Source organism: Ammospiza caudacuta, chromosome 12 (assembly GCF_027887145.1).
Source record: "Ammospiza caudacuta isolate bAmmCau1 chromosome 12, bAmmCau1.pri, whole genome shotgun sequence".
Classification (NCBI taxonomy): domain Eukaryota; kingdom Metazoa; phylum Chordata; class Aves; order Passeriformes; family Passerellidae; genus Ammospiza; species Ammospiza caudacuta.
In genome coordinates, this window is record NC_080604.1 from 4,132,380 (window position 1) to 4,155,324 (window position 22,945).

A 22,945-nucleotide genomic window follows, 5' to 3' on the forward strand; every position below is an offset into this window, starting at 1 on the left:
TTTTCCAAATTAAAAAAGTAAAAAGTATTGCAAGGAACAGCCCTGTGAATCTTGTAAGAGAACATAACTGGCATTTTGTGTTTCCTCTAACACTCCTGGCAGGTTTCAGCAGTGAGTTTGGGCACCAGCAGCTTTTCCCAGAGCCTGCAGCCCAGGCTGCAGTGCCCATGGCTGATCCCGGTGCCCTGGGCCATGACCCACTGCAGCATTGGATGTGCAGCCTTCCCCTGACACCGGCCCAGGGTGTTCTCTGGGTGACCATAAATAGTTTTTATGGTATTTTCCAGTGACTGGTTGCATGTGCCAAGTTTGACTTCAGAAGGAATTAAGAAGCTGCACGTGACCCCTCTGATGGATGGGTAGAGTGAGCCAGAGGTGTTTGGGTGGGCACTGCAGGGGTACAAGTGAATCCCCTCACACCCTCTGACCTTGCAGATGTTTCCATTAAAGCCTCCCTGCTCTTTCCCTGCACTCAGCTTTTCCTTCCTGCTTGTTTGAAATGTGGAGTATCTCTTGTACCTCATGTTTTTATCTTTGCTCTCCTGGAAGTTCTCCCCTCCAAGCCTTTGGCACTTGAAGCAGCTCAGAATTCTCCAAGGATAGTTTTCCTTTCCCTTCAGCAGTGATTTGCTGTTCTGGATCCCATCCTGTTCACCTCCACTCTCTGCCTTGCTCCGCTCCCTGTGCTTGCCCAGCTTTGTCTGATGCCTCAGGTGCCTCAGAGCAGCCAGGCACTGTGCTGCCTTCTGCAGGGCTCAGGATCAAAAGCTGCAGCTTGGAGGATCAAAAAGTTTCTCCTCTTGCACTGATGGCGTTGGTGGGAGGCTGAGACTTTTGAGCTAGAAGGGAAACCTGATTTCTGGGCTGGGCTAGTGTCAGGAGCCAGGACATCCCTCTGGCTGCCCTGAGGGGGCTCAGAGACCCTGGCACAGAGCCCAGAATGCCCCTGTGGGTTTGATTATGCCCCATGGAGCAAATTACCAACCTCAGATGAAGATCTGCAAGCCATGACAAATTAAGTAGAAGGATAGTGAATTTATCACAGGGTGGAAAAGTAGATTTTGGGGTTTTTAGAATGGAGGTCCAGGGGGCAAGATGGAGACATCTGGGTGTGTCCTGCCTTTCTCCTTCTTCCTCTTGGCCTCCATCTTCTGGGTGATGTTGGCGCTTTTGGATTGGTTTAGAGTAGAAGCTCACTGTCTAACACAGGTGACAGGTATTGGGAAGTGATTGTAAATATTGTATATGTAGTTTTTAGTATAAAAAGACAACACCACCCTGGGGGCAGGCAGAGTGCCTCTGTCTGACAGAGGCAGGTCAGAAGAAAGAATTTTATAGATGAGATACAATAAACAACCTTGAGACTGAGAAATGAAGAGTTCTGACTCCTTCTTGGAGTGCTGGGCTGGGAAACGAGACATTCTAACACATCTCAGGCTCACTCTGACAAGCTAAAGATCCCAACAGACTGGCAGCTGTAGGATGGAGTTCCTGGCACACTTTGATGTCTCTGAATTTTGCTGAAACTGCCATCTAAACAAATTCTCTCCAAAGTGCAGCAGCAGCATGTCCCAAGCACAGACCACATCCTCTGCAGGGCTTTCTCAGCTTCCCAGCCACTCCTGTCTCCTGCTCCAGAAATCATCCTTCCATGCAGCATTTTTCTGGTGTGCACTGCAGCATTTTCCAGAGGCAGCTGGAGCTCCTGTTGTTCTTTGAAGAGAGAGTTATGGAGGGGTGGCTGAATCAGATCAATCCCACACAGTTGGTTGTTTTTTCTTTCTCCTTTCCAAGGGCTGCTCTGCTCCTGGGCAGGAGTTGGGAGAAGGAAGGCAGAGATGCCCTGCTGCAGGTTAGGGGATCAAAAAGTTTCTCCTTTTGGACTGATGGGATTGGTGGGAGGCTGAAACTTTTTGACTTTTTGTCCTCAATCCTTGAAAAGTAAGTTGGATCTGATGGGAGTCAACAGCTGGTTCCCACCTTGTCAGAATTAAACAAAACTTTGAAGATATGGAGAACAGTTATATTTATTGTCCAGAAATCACTGTGCATTTTGGGAAACTTTGATTGCAATATTCACTTATACCTAGACACTTTTTGTGGTAACCCTGAAATCTGGAGCTTTCTCTTGTTCTAGCTCCACTTTTTGAGCTATGCATGATTTCCAAAATTTTCTTTACAGTCTAAATTTTGTACCTCAGTAGAATTAATGACATTGGTTACCATTTCAGAAGTTTCCTGGGTATTTATTATAAGTTAAATTCCTGTGTATTTATTATAAGTTAAATTTTTGTTGTTTGTGTCTCAGGAATGGCCTCACATAAAGGCTCCTCAAAAAATGCTGGAAATTTAGAATGAGCCATCAAGTGTGCCAGCAAAAGAGAAGCTGAACACAGGAGTTGGAGTAGGTTTGGAGTTGGAGTATATTTGGAGCTGTGCAAGGCAGCAGCAGTGCAGGACAGAGAGATTAGTGAGACATTTTTTCCCTTTAAAAAAAAAAAAAAGTTGAATTGCAGGTAACCTGCAGTCTGTACCCATTGCAGTCAGGTCACTTTGTCATTGTTTCTGCTTTGTATTTGTACACATGTTCCAGCAGTGACAAAACTTTTAATTTAATAAATCCCTGAGTTTTGCTGTTATAAAGCAACCAGGCTGTCTTCTAAAACAATCCTGAGTGTTGGAGCAAAGATGGCCAGCCATTAAAAAAGAATCCTGTGAGAAAAATGAGTAGGATCTGAGATTGTGTTAATTGATTTTACTGTACATTAGATTTAGATTTCAATTCTGTGCCTTTGGCTTTGCAGTGAGCTCTTATGTCAAGCAGTTCTCTTGCATTCTTTCAGACTTGTGAATATGAAGGCTTCAGGAAGGGAAATTCATCTGAATCTGAAGATTTGTGCTCGGTGCTGTAATGGGACACTCCTTTGTGCATTTCACAGTTTATTATTGGTTGATTTCTTCTACCGTGAAATCTGTTCTCCTGGTTGATTCCATTTGCAAGTAACTCTCTGGTCCAAGGTTTATCTCTGAAAAAATCCTGTTTTGGTGAGGATAAATACAGAAATCTGGCTTGTGTTTGTTTATATGAGATGATCCCATTTCTTTTTAATGGTTTTTTCAATGGTTTAGACTTAAAGGTCTTTCCTTTGAGGGAGAGTATTCATTATGTACCCGGTTCTGTGGCAGGAGTGATTCCTGCCACAAACAAGGATCTCTGCAAGTTTTGGGATGGAGTATTGAGCCAGAAATGGAAAAGGCAGCTCAGAGGAACTGGGAAGCTCATAGCTGGTAAATTGGGATGGAATGGGGCTGTACATTTAGGTGACAGTCATTCAGGAGGGCATTGGGCTGCTGGGGGTATTTTTTCATGTTCTGAATACTTCAGATAATTGGCTGAGACTCAGAGCAAATTGCTGCTGCTTTCAGGTTTTATTGGGGGTTTTGTGTGTTTTATTTAGTGATTTTGTATTGCTTAATTCTAAGTAAGGAACTCTTAGGATTTTTCTCCTTGGATGTATATAATCCCATTTTGAAATACCACTTTAAATTCTAGTTTTCCCACCTCACAGTAACAGAATTAAAGTGTGCCAGGAGTTACTTTGCAGGAAATTATGCTCCTCATGTGGAGCAGATATTCTGTATCAGCGGGTTAGAAATCCTTAACAAAATAATTTATTAACAAAAGCAGCTGCCCTCTTTCAGACCTAGTGAAGATGATGGAAAACAAATATCATAAAGATGCTGAAAACGTTCAAATCATGTTGGAATTAGAATACAAGTTTGCTCTCCAGCCAGGCCCTGTGTGTGTGTGAAGAGAAGGGGGTGCTTGTTCTTTGTGTTCAGTGAAACTCTGCAGCTCCCATTTGGAGCCAGCGCTCAGTTCTGCCAAAGGCAGTGAGAACCGTCTGGGATCCCTTGCCTTGGAGGTACAGTAATGCTTTTGGCAGCATTCCTGAGGGCTCTGCAGCCTGCCAGTGAGTGCAGGCAGCTCTGGCCCCTTCGTGGGCCTCCTTTTTCCCTTCTCCTGCAGCAGCTGCCAGGGGCCGCCTGTTGCTGTGGGCCGGCTGTGAATTCCCCCCTGGCGGTGCCAGCCGGCAGAGCAGCCTGGGGTGAGGGCTCTGCAGCACAACACCCTGGGAACAGGGGGTTACCCACCTTGGAGCACAAAACCCTGGGAACAGGGGGGTTACCCACCTTGGAGCACAAACCCCTGGGAACAGGAGAGTTACCCACCTTGGAGCACAAACCCCTGGGAACAGGAGAGTTACCCACCTTGGAGCACAAAACCCTGGGAACAGGGGGGTTACCCACCTTGGAGCACAAACCCCTGGGAACAGGGGGGTTACCCACCTTGGAGCACAAACCCCTGGGAACAGGAGAGTTACCCACCTTGGAGCACAAAACCCTGGGAACAGGGGAGTTACCCACCTAGGAGCACAAAACCCTGGGAACAGGGGGGTTACCCACCTTGGAGCACAACACCCTGGGAACAGGAGAGTTACCCACCTTGGAGCACAACACCCTGGGAACAGGGGGTTACCCACCTTGGAGCACAAACCCCTGGGAACAGGGGGGTTACCCACCTTGGAGCACAAACCCCTGGGAACAGGAGAGTTACCCACCTTGGAGCACAAAACCCTGAGAACAGGGGAGTTACCCACTTTGGAGCACAAACCCTGGGAACAGGGGGTTACCCACCTAGGAGCACAAAACCCTGGGAACAGGAGAGTTACCCACCTTGGAGCACAAACCCCTGGGAACAGGGGAGTTACCCACCTTGGAGCACAAAACCCTGAGAACAGGGGAGTTACCCACCTTGGAGCACAAAACCCTGGGAACAGGGGGGTTACCCACCTTGGAGCACAAAACCCTGGGAACAGGGGGGTTACCCACCTTGGAGCATAAAACCCTGGGAACAGGGGGGTTACCCACCTTGGAGCACAAAACTCTGGGGACAGAGGAGTTACCCACCTTGGAGATACTCACTGCCACGGCTGTGCCTTTGGGGACAGCCACCCCAGCACGTGATGCTTGGTAAGTGCTCTGATTCACTGGGGAAAAGCATGGCTGGGATTTAAGGATTGGAGAAATTCACTGAGGGTTGGTGGGAGTATGTCTAGTTTTGCTAAAATAAAGCTGGAAGTAGTTGGGATAGCTGTGATGTGCTGCTCATGGGCTCAGGGTTGGTAAAATATGCTGATTTTTAAGACCAGGATTGGAGAAATTCCCTGGAGGTTGGGATTGTGTCTAATTTGGCTCAAATAAAGCTGGAAGTAGCTGGGATAGCTGTGTGAGCAGGGAATGGGGGTGATGGGCATGGATCCCTGATCTTGGGTCTGCTCTGGGCTCACCCATGGGAATTTCTGGATTTTAAACCCTGGAATTGCTGGATTTTAACACTGGAATTGCTCTGGTATCCCCTCACTGCTCATGGACTCGGGGTTGGTAAAATGGGCTGATTTTTAAGGCAAGGATTGGAGAAATTCACTGGAGGTTGGGATTGTGTCTAATTTGGCTCAAATAAAGCTGGAAGTAGCTGGGATAGCTGTGATGCACTGCTGATGGACTCAGGGTTGTGATGTTTAAGACAAGGATTGGAGAAATTCAGTGGAGGTTGGGATTGGAGAAATTCACTGGAATTTGGGAGTGTAAATAAATTTTCTAAGATAAAGCTGGAAGTAGCTGGGATAGCTGTGTGAGGGAATGGGGGTGGTGGGCATGGATCCCTGGGCCTGGCTCTGCTCTGGGCTCACTGGATTTTAAACCCTGGAATTGCTCTGGCATCCCCCCCACTGCTCATGGATTTAGGGCTGGTAAAATATGCTGGTGTTTAAGACAAGGATTGGAGAAATTCATTGGAGGTTCGTGGGATTGTGTCTAATTTTGCTCAAATAAAGCTGGAAGTAGCTGGGATAGCTGTGTGAGGGAATGGGAGTGGTGGGCATGGATCCCTGAGCTTGGGTCTGCTCTGGGCTCACTGGATTTTAAACCCTGGAATTGCTGGATTTTAAACCCTGGAATTGCTCTGGCATCCCCCCCACCGCTCATGGGCTCAGGGTTGGTAAAATAAGCTGATTTTTAAGGCAAGGATTGGAGAAATTTACTGGGGGTTAGGAGCATGTTTAATTTGGCTAAAATAAAGCTGGAAGTAGCTGGGATTGCTGTGATGCACTGCTCAGGGACTCAGGGTTGGTAAAATATGCTGATTTTTAAGATAAACTGGAGTCCAGGGATGGCAGAGCTGTTTGGACAGCTGGGTTTGTTTGTAGTATATATTTTTAAGTTCTTTTTTGAGCTTGGTCAGAAATTCTGCTTTGTGATTTTGGGTCCTTATGTTTAACTTGAGAGATGCATCTCTGAACTTGGCCAGAGTGTGGGGAATGTTTGAGCTTGTGGACTTCAGTGAAATATGATTTTCTTCACACACTTACCTTGTGATTGCCCTTTCAGATAAAATATTTAATAGCAAAACAAGAATCATCATGGTAAATATTTATTATTTATTATAAATAATAAATAAATATAAATAATCTGCCAAATCTGTAGGATTTGCTGTTTCTGTGTGAACAGGAGGGGCTCACAAATGCTGCTGTGTTTTCACAAGGACAGAGCTTTCATGGCACCGTCCTACACAGTGCTGGTACATTTCCAGAAGAAATATCTGATGTGGAAGAGAAATTTCAGATGTTTTTTAGTTTTCCCAGAGATGTATGAGGTGAAGGTGGATGAAGTGAGGAGAGGATTTTTAGGGAGAGGATCATAAGCAGCTCCCTGCCCGCAAGAGGAGTTGTTCTAATTTAAGAAGAGAGAATTATTTGCCTGCAGAAAGGCCTGGGGTGTGGTCTGCTGACATTGCTGAGATAACTCAATCATTTTAGGTGTCTTTAGGGAAGGTCTGCCTGCTGGGCTTGGTCCTGGAGACAAACTTATCCCATTGCCCAGTTTTTTAGTCTCTTCTTACAAAAGTTTTCAGGGAAAAATTTTGATGTGTTTTTCTGTCTTATAATTTTTGTTTGGATTGTGTTTTTGTTTGGGGTTTTTTTGTTGTTGTTGTTGCTGGATTGGTGTTTTTTTGGCAGAAAAATTGCCAATTCAATAATATTTAGGGCTGTGACTCTTCATTTAAGGGGAGGATGAGTGAAATAAGCGTTGTTGTGTAAAATGGAAAGTTTATTTTGCTTGGGAATTTCAGTAAGTTTGTTCATCAGTGGTCACTTGACAGCCCCACCCCTCAGTAAATGCACACTAATTGTTGAAAAGAGAGTTCTAACTCATAAAACCCCAAACAACTGGTGTAGGTACATGTTTTATTTAATTTCATAAGCATTTATTAGAGAGTAAACAAAAGTTTTGCTTTGAAAATCACCCTGTGCTTACTAACACAAAACAAGAATTCTGAGTAGAGATTCTGTTTGAGGCAGTGAGAATCTCCTGGAGCTCTTGGTGGTTTTGCAGCTTGCAAATTGTAATTTTAATTGTAGAAGCCCAGCTAATATTTAGTTGAGAGGTGAGAATTTGGCTGCAGCCAGAGGTTGTGCACTGCAGCACCAAGAAGGAGCATTTGCTGAGCAGTGATTTTAGGTGGTTTTGGGGGTTCCCAGCCTTTGTCCAGGCTGTGTGTGAGGTTCTGCCTGTGTGCTCAGGGCTGGGGTGGGATCATTCCCATATCCAGGAGCTGTTTCCATGCTGTAATCCAAGAGGAGCTACTGTAGGTTAAATATAGAGCCCCTTGTGCTGCCACCAACTCACATTTGCCTCAGTCATCAGCTCAGAGCGCTGCAATTCCAAACTTTCCTGCTGGAACTCACTGGGACAGTGCTGGGACACTGATTCCTGGGGAATTGGGAGCTGCTGCTGAGATCCAGCCTGGAAAATGGGCTTGGAGAACACACAGGAGCAGCTGGGAAACCTCCAGGGTTGGATTTTACGGTGGATTCTCCTAATCTGCAGCTGCTAATTTGTAATTAGTGAAAAGGGCCAAGGGGATGCAAAGGGTTACAGATTGTATTGTTGTGCTCTTGGCTCTTCCCTCTCAGGCTGCCAGGGGAATTTGGCACAGAGTCCCTGTGTCCTGAGCTTCCCAAGTCACTGGTTGCCTGGCATCGTGTTAACCCAACTTCTACCGTGATAAATGAGCTGAGATTTGATTCAGGAGCAGTGATTTCTGTGCTTGAGCACTAATTTCTGTGCAGGAGCAATGATTTCTGTGCAGGAGCAATGATTTCTGTGCAGGAGCAATGATTTCTGTGCAGCAGCAATGATTTCTGTGCAGGAGCAATGATTTCTGTACAGCAGCAATGATTTCTGTACAGCAGCAATGATTTCTGTACAGCAGCAATGATTTCTGTGCAGGAGCAATGATTTCTGTGCAGGGGCAATGATTTCTGTGCAGGAGCAATGATTTCTGTGCAGGAGCAGTGATTTCTGTGCAGGGGCAATGATTTCTGTACAGCAGCAATGATTTCTGTGCAGGAGCAATGATTTCTGTGCAGGAGCAATGATTTCTGTGCAGCAGCAATGATTTCTGTGCAGGAGCAATGATTTCTGTAGAGGAGCAATGATTTCTGTGCAGGAGCAATGATTTCTGTGCAGGAGCAATGATTTCTGTACAGGAGCAATGATTTCTGTACAGGAGCAATGATTTCTGTACAGCAGCAATGATTTCTGTACAGCAGCAATGATTTCTGTGCAGGGGCAATGATTTCTGTAGAGGAGCAATGATTTCTCTACAGGAGCAATGATTTCTGTGCAGGGGCAATGATTTCTGTGCAGGAGCAATGATTTCTGTGCAGGAGCAATGATTTCTGTGCAGCAGCAATGATTTCTGTGCAGGAGCAATGATTTCTGTGCAGCAGCAATGATTTCTGTGCAGGAGCAATGATTTCTGTGCAGCAGCAATGATTTCTGTGCAGCAGCAATGATTTCTGTGCAGGAGCAATGATTTCTGTGCAGGAGCAATGATTTCTGTGCAGCAGCAATGATTTCTGTGCAGGAGCAATGATTTCTGTAGAGGAGCAATGATTTCTGTGCAGGAGCAATGATTTCTGTGCAGGAGCAATGATTTCTGTACAGGAGCAATGATTTCTGTACAGGAGCAATGATTTCTGTACAGCAGCAATGATTTCTGTACAGCAGCAATGATTTCTGTGCAGGGGCAATGATTTCTGTGCAGGGGCAATGATTTCTGTAGAGGAGCAATGATTTCTCTACAGGAGCAGTGATTTCTGTGCAGGGGCAATGATTTCTGTGCAGGAGCAATGATTTCTGTGCAGGAGCAATGATTTCTGTGCAGCAGCAATGATTTCTGTGCAGCAGCAATGATTTCTGTGCAGGAGCAATGATTTCTGTGCAGGAGCAATGATTTCTGTGCAGGAGCAATGATTTCTGTGCAGGAGCAATGATTTCTGTAGAGGAGCAATGATTTCTGTGCAGGAGCAATGATTTCTGTGCAGGAGCAATGATTTCTGTGCAGGAGCAATGATTTCTGTGCAGGAGCAATGATTTCTGTGCAGCAGCAATGATTTCTGTGCAGGAGCACTAATTTCTGTGCAGGAGCAATGATTTCTGTGCAGCAGCAATGATTTCTGTACAGCAGCAATGATTTCTGTACAGGAGCAATGATTTCTGTACAGCAGCAATGATTTCTGTGCAGGATCAATGATTTCTGTGCAGGAGCAGTGATTTCTGTGCAGCAGCAATGATTTCTGTGCAGCAGCAATGATTTCTGTAGAGGAGCAATGATTTCTCTACAGGAGCAGTGATTTCTGTGCAGGAGCAATGATTTCTGTGCAGCAGCAATGATTTCTGTAGAGGAGCAATGATTTCTGTGCAGCAGCAATGATTTCTGTGCAGGAGCAATGATTTCTGTACAGCCAAGTGGCTCTGGAGCAAGCTGAGGAGCAGCACAGAGGAATTGTGAGTAGTTCAGCCAAACTGCTGTTCCTGATTCCAGCAGAGATCTGGATCCTCATCTCCAGGAAGGAGGTGGATTTTAGCTCTTGCTGACAGAGGACACAAAGATGACAAGGATACAGGTTTTATTTGAACAAGCTTTACTGGAATAAAATCTTGTTGGAGAGATGAACTTGGGAGTTCAAGATGATGAGAGGGGAGCAATGGCTTTGTCTCTCTCCTAATTCAGGAGTCAGGGCCAGGGCAATCCAAGCCATTGGATTTTAGGTTGAAAAGAAACAAAAAGAGCCTGTGAAGAAAAGGTACTTTAAAAAGTACAAAGTTTAAAGCCTGGAGTCCATGACCAGGGGATGTGGGGCTAAAGGATTTAGGGCTGGGCAGGATCACCATGGGACATCCCCACACCCCATGTGGGTGTTTTTGGGGCTCCTTGTTTCCCTCCATTGGCAGGACTTTTTTATCTCAGCCTTGTGTGTGGAGAGACTTCCTCAGACATTGAAATAAGCAGTAGCTTCTGGTCTTGTAACTTATTTCGGCATTGAATATTGATTCCTTCTCTCTGCCTTTCATCAGAGCCTTTTAAAAGATTTTCCTGTATATTAATTTGCCATGATAGGCTTTAAAAAACAGGAGAAAAACAACCCTGAATTTCACACACTTATAGACAGGACACAGAAGGTGTTTCACTGATACTAAAGAATGATCCAAAGACAGGTTGTTATTTTTATTTTCCATGGAGCCAGAGGTCTCCTCTGGTGCTTTTGCAGCTGGAATTTGCAGCTGACTCCAGGCTGCTGGGGATGCCCACATTCACCTGCTGATAAGAAAAATGCTTTTCCCTTCAGTCACTGGTTTGCCTTTAATGACAATTCTGTTGCAGTGTGGAAGCTGAAATCCCTCATCCACAGATACAAACCCAGCTTTCTTTTCATTGCAGTGAATGATGAGCTCATTATGTGAGCACAGCTACAGGGATTTATCAGGAGTAGCTGGAAATTAGTCTTTTGATAGAGGAGTTGTAAATAAAAGATTCTGAGATAACTGCAGTGTAATTTGCTCTTCTTTCATTTTCTGCTCTGAAAATGTTGCTTCCTGCCTTGATTCCCTGCATTTTTGCTGATATCAGCCATGTATTTTCAGTAAAATAAACTTTTCTTGGGCTTCAACAGTGCTTAGGGAATATTGCAGTGTTAGATGGAGTGGGATTAGTCTGATATTTGGAAAAGTTGTTTCTTGGTGCATGTGGATGAGTATCTGAAGGAATCCTAGGCTGAAGAGAGATGCTGGTTGGTCTTGGGTAGCTGTTGTTAATTCCTGCCCTGAGATGAGCAGGATGTCTCTGTTTCAGCCTGCACAGCTGAAGAACGAGTCTGGACTCTTCATTTTTCAGCTTTGAGGTTGTTTATTAATTCTTATCTATAAAATTTTCTTTCTGCCCAGCCGAGATCTGCTCAGCAGGGCAGCCACAGGCACTCTGTGTTGTCCTTTTTTACTACAAACTCCATATAACATATTTACACTTAATTCCCAATACCTATCACCCATGTTAGACAGTGCACTTCTACTCTACGCCAATCCCAAAGTGCCAACAGCACTGCAGAAAATGGAGAACAAGAAGAAGAAAGGCTGGACACGCCCAGGTTCTTCCATCTTGTCCCCACAACCCCCATACCAATAAAGTCTACATTTTCACCCTGTGATAATTGGATTATTATACTGTTCAAACATGTGTGACTTTCAGGTCCTCATACAAAGTTGGCAACTTGCTTCAGGGGTCAGAGTCAAATCCTCAGGTTTGGGGATTTGAGCCAGGGTCTCTGAGCCCCCTGGCTACTGTGGCCTCCTTGGCTACTCTGGACGCCCGGGGGGATGCGCCGAGTTCTGACAAACCTGGCAGGTGTGGGGTGTTGGGGGGCTCCCCTGGCAAGGTGCGCTCCTGCCAGACCTGATGGAATGAGATGTCTGAGGCCAGCCCGGAAGCACACCGACCCCTTGTCCCCGTTTGTCCCCTGCAGAAGCAAGCCTGCCAACGGGGATTACCGCAAGGAGCACCGCGAGCGCAGCCGCAGCCCCATCGAGCGGGCGGCCGCCCCCACCGTGAGCCTGCACGCCAACCACATGTACGCCTCCATCCCCAGCCTGAGCATGGAGCAGCCCCTAGCACTGACCAAAAACAGCCTGGATGCAGCCAGGACAGTGGGCATCTCCCCCAGCCTGAGCGGCGTGGAGCGGCAGCAGGTACGGCGCTGGCGCCGGGCTCGGCACCGGGATCGGTTCGTGGGCCGTGGGGAGGGCTCTGGGGACAGATACAGCACGAGGAGAGGCTGCTCCGTGGGCAGCACGGGGTTAAAAATGCGCCCTGAATGTCACAGGGTCATCGTGGTATTCCTTGTGACGTTCCCAAGCTTGGGAATGCAGGAGTTGTGTTTGGGAATATTTGGGAATGCAGGAGTTGTATTTAGGAATGCATAGGTTTTATTTGAGAATGCAGAAATTGTATTTGGGAATGCATGCATTGTATTTGGGAATGGGTGAGCTTTTATTTGGAATGCATGTGCTGTGCTTTGGAATGCAGGAATTGTATTTGGGAATGCATGAGTTTTATTTGGAAATATTTGGGAATGCATGAGTTTGTATTTGGGAATGCATGAGTTTGTATTTGGGAATGCATGTGTTGTATTCAGGAATGCATGAATTTCATTTGGGAATGCAGGAATTGTACTTGGGAATGCAGGAGGTTTATTTGGGAATGTGTGTGTTTTTATTTGGGAATGCACGTTTTGTATTTAGGAATCGATGAATTTTATTTGGGAATGCAGAAGTTGTATTTAGGAATGCAGGAGTTGTATTTGGGAATGCAGGAGTTTTATTTGGGAATATTTGAGAATGCAGGAGTTTTATTTGGGAATATTTGGGAATGCAGGAGTTGTATTTAGGAATGAGTGAGTTTTAATTTGGATTGCATGTGTTGTATTTAGGAATGCGTAGGTTTTATTTGGGAATGTAATAGTTGTATTTGGGAATGCATGTATTTTATTTGGGAATGCATGAATTGTACTTGGAAATATTTGGGAATGTGTGATTTTTATTTAGGAATGCATAGGTTTTATTTGGGAATGCATTAATTTTTTTGGGGGATGTGTGAGTTTTTATTTGGAAATGCATGTGTTTTATTTGGGAATATTTGGGAATGCAGTAGTATTTGGGAATGCATGAGTTTTTATTTGAGAATGCAGGAGTTTTTATTTGGGAATGCATGAATTTTATTTGGGAATGCAGGAGTTTTTATTTGGGAATGCATGAATTTTATTTGGAAATATTTGGGAATGTGTGAGTTTTATTTAGGAATGCATGCATTGTATTTGGGAATGGGTGAGTTTTTATTTGGGAATGCCTGTGTTGTATTTAGGAATGCATGAATTTTATTTGAGGATGCATAGGTTTTATTTAGGAATGCAGGAGCTGTATTTCGGAATGCATGCATTGTATTTGGGAATGGGTGAGCTTTTATTTGGGAATGCATGTGTTTTATTTGGGAATCCATGAGTTTTATTTGGGAATGCTTGCACTGTATTTGGGAATGCATGAGTTGTATTTGGGAATGCATGTGTTTTATTTGGAAATATTTGGGAATCCGTGAGTTTTATTTGGGAATGCATGACTTTGTATTTGGGAATGCACAAATTTTATTTGGGAGTGCATGAGTTGTATTTAGGAATGTATGTATTTTATTTGGGAATGCAGGAGTTTTATTTGGGAATGTATGAGTTGTATTTGGGAATGCATGTATTTTATTTGAGAATGCAGTTGTTTTATTTGGGAATGCAGGAGTTGTATTTGGGAATGCACAAATTGTATTTAGGAATGCACAAATTGTATTTGGGAATGCATGAATTGTATTTGGGAATGCCTGAGTTTTATTTGGGAATATTTGGGAGTGCATGAGTTTGTATTTAAGAATGAACCAATTGTTTTTGGGAGTGCCTGAGTTTTTATTTGGGACTAGCTGTGTTTTCACTGGGAATTCAGAGTGTGGTTGGTTCAGGGAGGCCCAGCACCTGCCAGGCAGTGCCTGGGGACGTCCCCTGAGCCCCTCCTGTCACCCTGTCCCGGCTCTCCCCACCCTCAGCAAGGGGCACAACACCAAAGGGAGAATTTGACTCTGGGGGATCTTAGTGCTTTTAGCCAGCCAGAAGCATTTGCTGTGTTGCTCAGAGCAATGTTGTATCACTCATTCCTTTTTCCTAAAGCATTTTCTGTGTTGTTCAGAGCAGTCTTGTACCACTCATTCCCTTTTCCTGAAGCCAAGTCATTCTTTTTGATTATTTTATGCTGATTTCCATGTGCTGGAGTGGTTGTTCAGGATTTTTTGTTGGTTGTTTTTGCTTTGCCATCTTGCACGTGGCATTTGTTTTGCTGCAGCAGTGCAAAGCTGAGCCATTTCTGTAGGCAAGAGCAGTTTCCTCATGTGCCAGACTCCCTTTTATCCCTCCTGCAAGTGGAGAGACAAAGCAGAGAATTGAGCTGTGATGAGCTGCAGCACTGAGAAATTAAACTGGCTCCTGTACCCAAGCTCTGCCTTCCCTGATCCCTCTCTGCTCTATTTTGAACCAGATTACAATCATTTTTTTGGGAAAACAGGATGTTGGGGCAAGGCCTTGCTAAGAGCACAGAGTAGGAATCATACAAAATAAAATGTGTACTGACAAAAATAAATAATCCTAGTTTGATAATTCCTTTTTTGGGGATTTTTTTAACCTTAACATGTTGAATGAGATTTTATTTCTAATAAAACAGGTAGGAGAAGAATACCTTATTTGCAGCAGGACATGTTATTCAGCTGATATAGTTAGTGATTATGACTAAATTCTGAGTTTATCTCAATATTTTTATAAAAGTTTCTATATTCTATGCACACAGAACCATAGCAGAGGTTAAGGAACCCTTATTGGGTTCTCAAGGTGTTGGCATGTGCATTTCTGGTATTATTACCTGTCTCTCTGCCCCCACCTCCCGCATGTCCAAAATACTCTTCTGAAGAGAATTAAATTCATGCCTTTCTCAAAAACCACTTCTGAGAGGCACAAAATCCTCACCCCTACAGAAAATAATTACTCCCACATGTGAACTGTTTTCAGAAAAATCAAATAATTCTTCTGTTTTTCTTTATTTACTTTTTTCTACTTTGCTGCCAATGCAGTAAGAGGTAAAAAACCTCATTGCTGTTTTGTCCTGGCAAAAATGATGTTAAACTTCCCTGGAAAACTCAGCTCTTTTATTTTACTGGCCTTGCTCTTACTCTGCCTAAAGTACCACCAAAGAAGGGAAATTTCTTCCTTTCTCACTGACTTTTTATGGGAGTAGGTGATTTTTTGTGAGTAAAATTTTCAAGGAATTCAATTCCATCAGTTCTGTTAATCTTTTGAACTTACTACTTAATTTGCATTGAGTATAATGGACTCCTTGCATCATCAAATATATAGAATTTATTCCAATAGCTGTTTTATTTCCCTTCAGCCACCTGGAGAAACTGGGACATTTCTTTTCCCAAGGCTTTGTGTAAATGTCCATAGTAAACAACTCTGAAAAAAGAATTTTATGTTACACTTAAAGTACAGATGGAGGAGTTCTAATGTCATGCAGCTGTGAATAGACATTTTGGGGAATTTGCATGTGCTGAGAATGACAGTGAAGTTAATTAAGCATTAAGTATTAATTAATTCACCTGCTGGAAAGGCAGGTGAGTTCCAACAAGAAGGGATCTGTGGTCCAGACAGGCTCAGAGTTCTTCATATTTATTGTACATCCCATGGGATTAGGATGCACTGTGGGATAGAGGTAGGGCTGGGAAAACTCAACTTCTGAATAAAAATTATAACACCCAGACAACAAAAACCTGGAAAATCTGCAAACCCCTTGTATGTGTGGCCACAGAATGAAACCAACAGTTCATGTGTTGATATGGAGCTCAGGGAGGTTGACACAATCACTGTAAAATCACTTCAGAGTTTTGCTTTCACGCTTCCATTTTTCTGTTCACTGAAATAACAAGAACCTCAATGGAAATGCAATGGATTTTTAAAAATGGACTTTTATTTTTAATTTTTAATCAAAGAAACAGCTGGATATTTAGGGGCTTAATAAGAATTAGATAGTTTATGGATTTTTTTGCTGTGAAGTTGCAACAATCAGTGTAAAATTATTTTTAAGATTCACTTTTACACTGCCCTTTTTCTGTTCACTTGCATAAGAACCTTTGTGGAAATATGATGTGGATTTTCATTTTTAATCCAAGAAACAGCTGAATATTTGGCAGTTTAATAAGAATTAGATAGTTTATGGATTTTTTTGCTGTGAAGTTGCAACAATCAGTGTAAAACTATTTTTAAGTTTACCTTTGCACTGCCCTTTTTCTGTTCACGTACATAAGAACCATTATGGAAGTGTGATGTAGATTTTCATTTTTAATCCAAGAAACAGCAGAATATTTAGGGGTTAATATGAATTGGATAGTTTATGGGTTTAATTGCTGTGAAGTTGCAACAATCAGTGTAAAATTGTTTTTAAGATTTTCTTTCCCACTGCCCTTTTTCTGTTCACGTACATAAGAACCGTTGTGGAAATATGATGTGGATTTTTATTTTCAATCAAAGAAACAGCAGAATATTTAGGGGATTAATATGAATTAGATAGCTTATGAATTTAATTGTCATGGCTGTGAAGTTGCAACAATAAGTATAAAATTATTTTTAATGTTTACCTTCACACTGCCCTTTTTCTGTTCACATACATAAGAACTTGTGGAAATGTGATGTAGATTTTTATTTTTAATCAAAGAAACAGCTGAATATTTAGGGATTTAATATGAATTTGATGATTTATAGATTTAATATGAATTGGATAGTTTATGGGTTTATTTGCCGTGAAGTTACAACAATCAGTGTAAAATTATTTTTAAGTTTTACTTTCTCACTTTTCCTTTCTCCTTTTTCTGTTCACATACATAAGAACCACTGTGGAAATGTGATGTGGATTTTTATTTTTAATCAGAGAAACAACTGAATATTTAGGGGTTTAATATGAATTAGATAATTTATGGATTTATTTGCTGTGAAATTGCAACAATCAGTGAAATTATATTTAAGATTTACCTTCACACTGCTCTTTTTCTGTTCACTTACATAAGAACCGTTGTGGAAATGTGATGTGGATTTTCATTTTTAATTAAAGAAACAGCTGAATATTTAGAGGTTTAATATGAATTAGATAGTTTATGGGTTTAATTGCTGTGAAGTTACAACAATCAGTGTAAAATTGTTTTTAAGTTTTACTTTTACACTGCCCTTTTTCAGTCCACTTACGTAAGAGCCATTTTGGAAATGTAAGGTGGATTTTTATTTTTAATCAAAAAACCAGCAGAATATTAGGGGGTTTAATTTGATTTAGATAATTTATGGATTTATTTGCTGTGAAGTTGCAACAATCAGTGTAAAATTGTTTTTAAGATTTACTTTCAGAGTGCCATTTTTCTGTTCACGTATATGAGAACCATTGTGGAAATGTGATTTGGATTTTCATTTTTAATCCAAGAAACAGCTGAATATTTAAGGCTTTAATATGAATTGGACAGTTTATGAATTTAATTGTCATGGCTGTGAAGTTGCAACAGTCAGTGTAAAATTATTTTTAGGATTTACCTTCGCACTGCCATTTTTCTGTTCACATACATAAGAACTGCTGCGGAAATGTGATGTGGATTTTCATTTTTAATTAAAGAAACAGCTGAATATTTAGAGGTTTAATATGAAATGTATAGTTTATGGTTTTAATTGCTGTGAGATTGCAACAGTTATTTTTAAGGTTTACCTTCACACTGCCCATTTTCTGTTCACGTACATAAGAACCGTTGTGGAAACGTGATATGAATTTTCACTTTCAATCCAAGAAACAGCAGGATATTTGGTGGTTAACATGCAAAGGGTTGAATTGCTGCGCTGAGCGTGCCCCTGTGCTTGTGTCCCCCCAGAACCGTCCCTCTGTGATCACCTGTGCCTCTGCCAACAACCGCAACTGCAACCTGTCCCACTGCCCCATCGCCCACAGCGCCTGCTCCGGGGCTGCCTACAGGAGACCCTCCAGCTGTAAGTGCCTGCCTGGGCTTGCACGGGACAGGGGGCTGCTGAGGGGGGCAGGAGCCTCCCCTGAAATGGGAAATGTCAACCCCTTCCCTCTGAATTATCACAGTTTTGGAATTAAGGGGCTCCCAGGCAGAGATGTGGGAGTAGGAGTAACAGTTATTGACTAGGGGAATTAAAATAAAATGCAGTCATACAAACCAGCAGTGCCAGAGTCAGAATAGGAACTGATGCTGTGGGTCAGGGAGGTGTCCCAGCCCCATCCCATGGGGGCTCAGCCCTCCTGTAGTGCCAGCTGTGGCTTTGGTGGAGCAGGGATCTGTGGTTCTGCTTCCCAGGGATCCTGTACAAGGGGGAACTTTTCCGCTGAAGGTCCCAGGAGAGCTGCTCCAGTGGGCATGGGAACAGGGCTGGATGTTTCCACAAAAGATCTGTTCCTGTCAGGTGAACAGGTGTCTGTGCATGACACTTGGGTTTCTTTTAGGATCAATTCCTCCAAATTATTCTACTTTTGAAATTAAGGGGCTCTCAGGCAGAGATATGGGAGTAGGAATAACAGTTCTTGACTTGGGAAATTAAAGTAAAATGCAGTGTTACAAACCAGCAGTGCCAGAGTCAGAATAGGAATTGACTCTGTGTGTCAGGGCGGTGTCCCAGCCCCTTCCCATGGGGGCTCAGCCCTCCTGCAGTGCCAGCTGTGGCTCTGCTGCAGCAGGGATCCTGCACAAGGGGGGAGTTTTCCTCTGAAGCTCCAGGGTGCTGAAGGTCCCAGGAGAGCTGCTCCACTGGGCATGGGAACAGGGCTGGATGTTTCCACAAAAGATCTGTTCCTGTCAGGTGAACAGGTGTCTGTGCCTGACACTTGGGTTTATTTTAGGATGAATCCCTCCAAATTATTCTAGTTTTGAAATTAAGGGGCTCTCAGGCAGAGACATGAGGATAGGAATAACAGTTCTTTATTACGAAAATTAAAATAAAATGCAGTGATACAAACCAAACCCAGTGCCAGAGTCAGAGCATGCCCTGACCCCCTGTGTGTCAGGGGGTGTCCCAGCCCCATCCCAGGGGGGCTCAGCCCTCCTGCAGTGCCAGCTGTGGCTCTGCTGCAGCAGGGATCCTGCACAAGGGGGGAGTTTTCCTCTGCAGCTCCAGGGCTGCTGGGGATGGGCCTGGGCTCCCTCTGGCCATGCAGGGCAGCAGAAAGCTGCTCCTCTGGGAATGCAGGGGGCAAAGGCTGCTGAGGTGTTCCTAATCTCTGATTCTATCTGGTTTGGAATGCTCGGCTCCTCCCCTGGGCGGAGCTTCTCCCCATGGGATGATGGAATTTTATCAGCCCTGCAGGGACACTCACTGGCCCATTAACAGAAAATATCTCCTGGAAGGAGGATGGGTTTGTGGGAGAGGTAAAGAGAACTGCCCGATGAACAGAACTGTCCCATCTCCAGGAGCTGGCAATAGAACACACACCCCCAGCACACCTTGCACTGCACCCCAAGGCAGTGCCACCCTCCAGCCTGCCCTCACTGGGGTCCCAGCAGAGCAGAGTGGTCCCCACTGTGCCCACACTGACAGGGAGAAAAGGAGGTGAAATGATGGTCACCCCTTTGTCTGCTCCTGTGCCATAGCTGGAGGTACTGCTGCAGAACTAGGGAGGGAGAGGTGTTCTTTCTTCTTGCATGGAAAAGTTTATTTAAAAACATAACAAAAACCAAGCACCCCACACAGACAAATTAGTCATTATGTTTATTTTAATCCAGCTGACAAACAGCAGCCAGGGCCAGCAGACCCCCCCACGCTGCTTTTTTAGGAGCTGTAGTTTCCCTGCTCTCTCAATGGCCAGGAGACTTTTGTGATTCAGCTGCACTCACAGAAATCTTTCCTGCAGCCACAAACACCCTCCCGACGCCTGGGCCCTGCACCCTGCTCTGCATGGAGAACACAAAAACCTTTGGAGGGCAGTTGCTACAGCAACCCAAGCAGGGAGCTTTAGCTTTGTGCCTTGATGAAATCTGCTCAGGCAGCACTGGCTGGGAGAGCTGGGCTGTTCCTGCTCCCTCTCACTGCACACAGAGCACAGGGCAGCTCAGCCCTTCCCCTGCAAGTCCTTTAGCTGCTGGGCAGAGCTTTAACTTGCAGGGCAGGATGTGTCCATGGAACAAAACCAGCATGGTGGAGGCAGAAACCTAAAGCCCACAGCAGGGTAATTATTAGTATTTTTTATAAATAGTAATTTTTGTATTTTTATAAAGATCAGTATTCTGTTGATAACTAGAACTGGGAGCTGAAGGAGCCCCTTAGACTCTTGGAGAAATCAATCATTGAGGATCTCAGATGTTAAAAACTCACAAACTGGTGCTACTGGTCCCAGGAGAGCTGCTCCAGTGGGCATGGGAACAGGGCTGGATGTTTCCAGAAAAGATCTGTTCCTGTCAGGTGAAGATGTGTCTGTGCATGACACTTGGGTTTATTTTAGGATCAATCAAGCAGCAGGGCTGTGCCATGGATCCCAACAGTTCCGTGTATTTTTGGAAAGACAGTTCTTATTAAGACACACAAATACTGATTCTAAACTGCAAAATTGCAGTGCTCTTCTATTTAGTCTGAGGAATTACTACAGTTTTTGGTCAAAACCTGCCTTTTAAGGCTTTTGTAACAGTCTTAGAGCACTTACTGCAGTGCTCCTGATTCATTTAGCCCTGACTGCTCCCAGCACAAGTGTGTGGAGTGAGATGAAAGCCTGAGCCCACTTTTGGCATGCTGCAGTTTAGGGTAAGCTCTCCTCACACCTGACTGCCATAAGCAGGCTTGGGAGCTGATTTTAAACAACTCTTTACATCATTAACTCCATTTAAGCCTAAATATAAATTCTGTGTGATTGTTTTGGGAGAAGGTTTCCATAGAACTGGAGCTGGAGCTGTTAGTTGCCTGAGGGAGAAATACAATTACATATAAATGCTCACAGAAACATAAAAGTATTTAATTTAATTGGTTTTTTTTCATTTTAACTCTTTCCTTCCCACCTCATTGCCCACTCCTAGGTCTGTAAGGGTGTGAGGAAGGTCATCTTAGTGATGGGGACTTGTAGTGACAGGGCATTAGGCTACAGGGGAGATGCTTGGGGGTGGAGCCCCTGTGCTCTGGGGACAGCCTGGAGAGGAGAAGGCCCTGGGGAGAGCTCAGAGCCCTTCCAGATCCTAAAAAGGCTCCAGGAGAGCTGAGGAGGGACTGGGGACAAGGACCTGGGGTGGTGGGAGAAGGGGCATGGCTTCCTATGGCCCAGAGGGCAGGGAAGGATGGGATATTGGGAAGGAATTGTTCCTGTGAGGGTGAAATGTGTAAAACTGGGGGGCTTAGGAGTTGGGTTGGTTTTTCCAACCAATATCAATTGAAAAACCAATATTGGTTTGGTTTTTCCTTCCAATATCCCATCCAACCCCGAGGGCAGGGATGGATGGGATATGGGGAAGGAATTGTTCCTGGGAGGGTGGGCAGGATTGGATGGGATATTGGGAAGGAATTGTTTCTGTGAGGGTGAAATGTGTAAAACTGGGGGGCTTATGTATTGGCTTGGTTTCTCCAACCAATATCAATTGGAAAACCAATATTGGTTTGGCTTTTCCTTCCAATATCCCATCCAACCCTGAGGGCAGGATTGGATGGGATATTGGGAAGGAATTGTTCCTGAAGGGGTGGGCAGGCCCTGAGGGGAGGGTTGGGTGGGATATTGGGAAGGAATTGTTCCTGGGAGGGTGGGCAGGATTGGATGGGATATTGGGAAGGAATGGTTCCTGGGAGGGTGGACAGGGATGGATGGGATATTGGGAGGGAATTGTTCCTGGGAGGGTGGGCAGGCCCTGAGGGGAGGGTTGGGTGGGATGTTGGGAAGGAATTGTTCCTGAGGGTGGGCAGGGTTGGGTGGGATATTGGGAAGGAATTGTTCCTGAGGGTGGGCAGGGTTGGGTGGGATATTGGGAAGGAATTGTTCCTGAGGGTGGGCAGGATTGAGTGGGATATTGGGAAGGAATTGTTCCTGAGGGTGGGCAGGCCCTGGCAGCTGTGGCTGCCCCTGGATCCCTGGCAGTGCCCAAGGCCGGGTTGGATGGGCTTGGAGCAGCCTGGAACCCTGGAAGGTGTGGTTGGGGGTAGTTGAGGGTTGAGCTTTAAGGCCATTCCAAGATGTGTGAGACAAAGCAGGCTGGAAATGCAGATTGTGGGCGCAGCGCAGAGTCTGAAGCGCCCCTGTGTGCTGCTGTCCCCACAGCCACCACTGCGTGTGACCCGGTGGTGGAGGAGCACTTCCGCAGGAGCCTGGGCAAGAACTACAAGGAGCCGGAGCCGGTGGCGAACTCGGTGTCCATCACGGGCTCGGTGGATGATCACTTTGCCAAAGCCCTGGGGGACACGTGGCTGCAGATCAAGGCCGCCAAGGACGCCGTGGGCGGCAGCCCCGAGGCGCGGCGGGGCCGGGCGTCGCCCTCCTCACACATGGTCAGCCACAGCCACTCGCCCTCCGTGGCCTCCTGAGGACAGAGCCCTTCCCGCCGGCAGCTGCGTGCTCTGACTGAGCTCGGAACAAGTGCTTCACTAGTGCTGGGGAGGGGAGGTCAGTTCGCAGCACACGGTTTTGTGTACTCGCTTTGTTGGTTTTTTTGTTGTTTTTTTTTGTAAAAGGGTGCCGTTAAAGATGATAGCAGGAACTATTTCATAAAGATTCATACGATGTAGCATCCTTTTCTTCCTGCCTCAATTACCAAAGAAACCTCTGATGCAAATCTGCTGCCCCTTAAAAAAACAATGCACGCTAATCCACAAAAGCCATTACACTTAGTTGGTTGACCCAAGTGCTTTTTTTGCTTCTCTTAGCTTTTCTCAAGACTAGAATTTGTCTGGTTTGCTTA

The 22,945-nt window shown here is 44.7% G+C and overlaps 1 protein-coding gene across 1 annotated transcript in view; it reads left to right on the forward strand.

Annotated features, from left to right (window-relative positions):
• VGLL4 (vestigial like family member 4) overlaps positions 1-22,945 on the forward strand; it is a 54,252-nt gene extending 31,307 nt beyond the window's left edge. Inside the window, exons 3-5 of the mRNA XM_058813023.1 lie at positions 11,928-12,150; positions 17,939-18,053; positions 22,309-22,945. Coding sequence (XP_058669006.1) covers positions 11,928-12,150; positions 17,939-18,053; positions 22,309-22,571 — 601 coding nt within the window. The 3' untranslated portion in view covers positions 22,572-22,945. The remainder of the gene's footprint in view (positions 1-11,927; positions 12,151-17,938; positions 18,054-22,308) is intronic.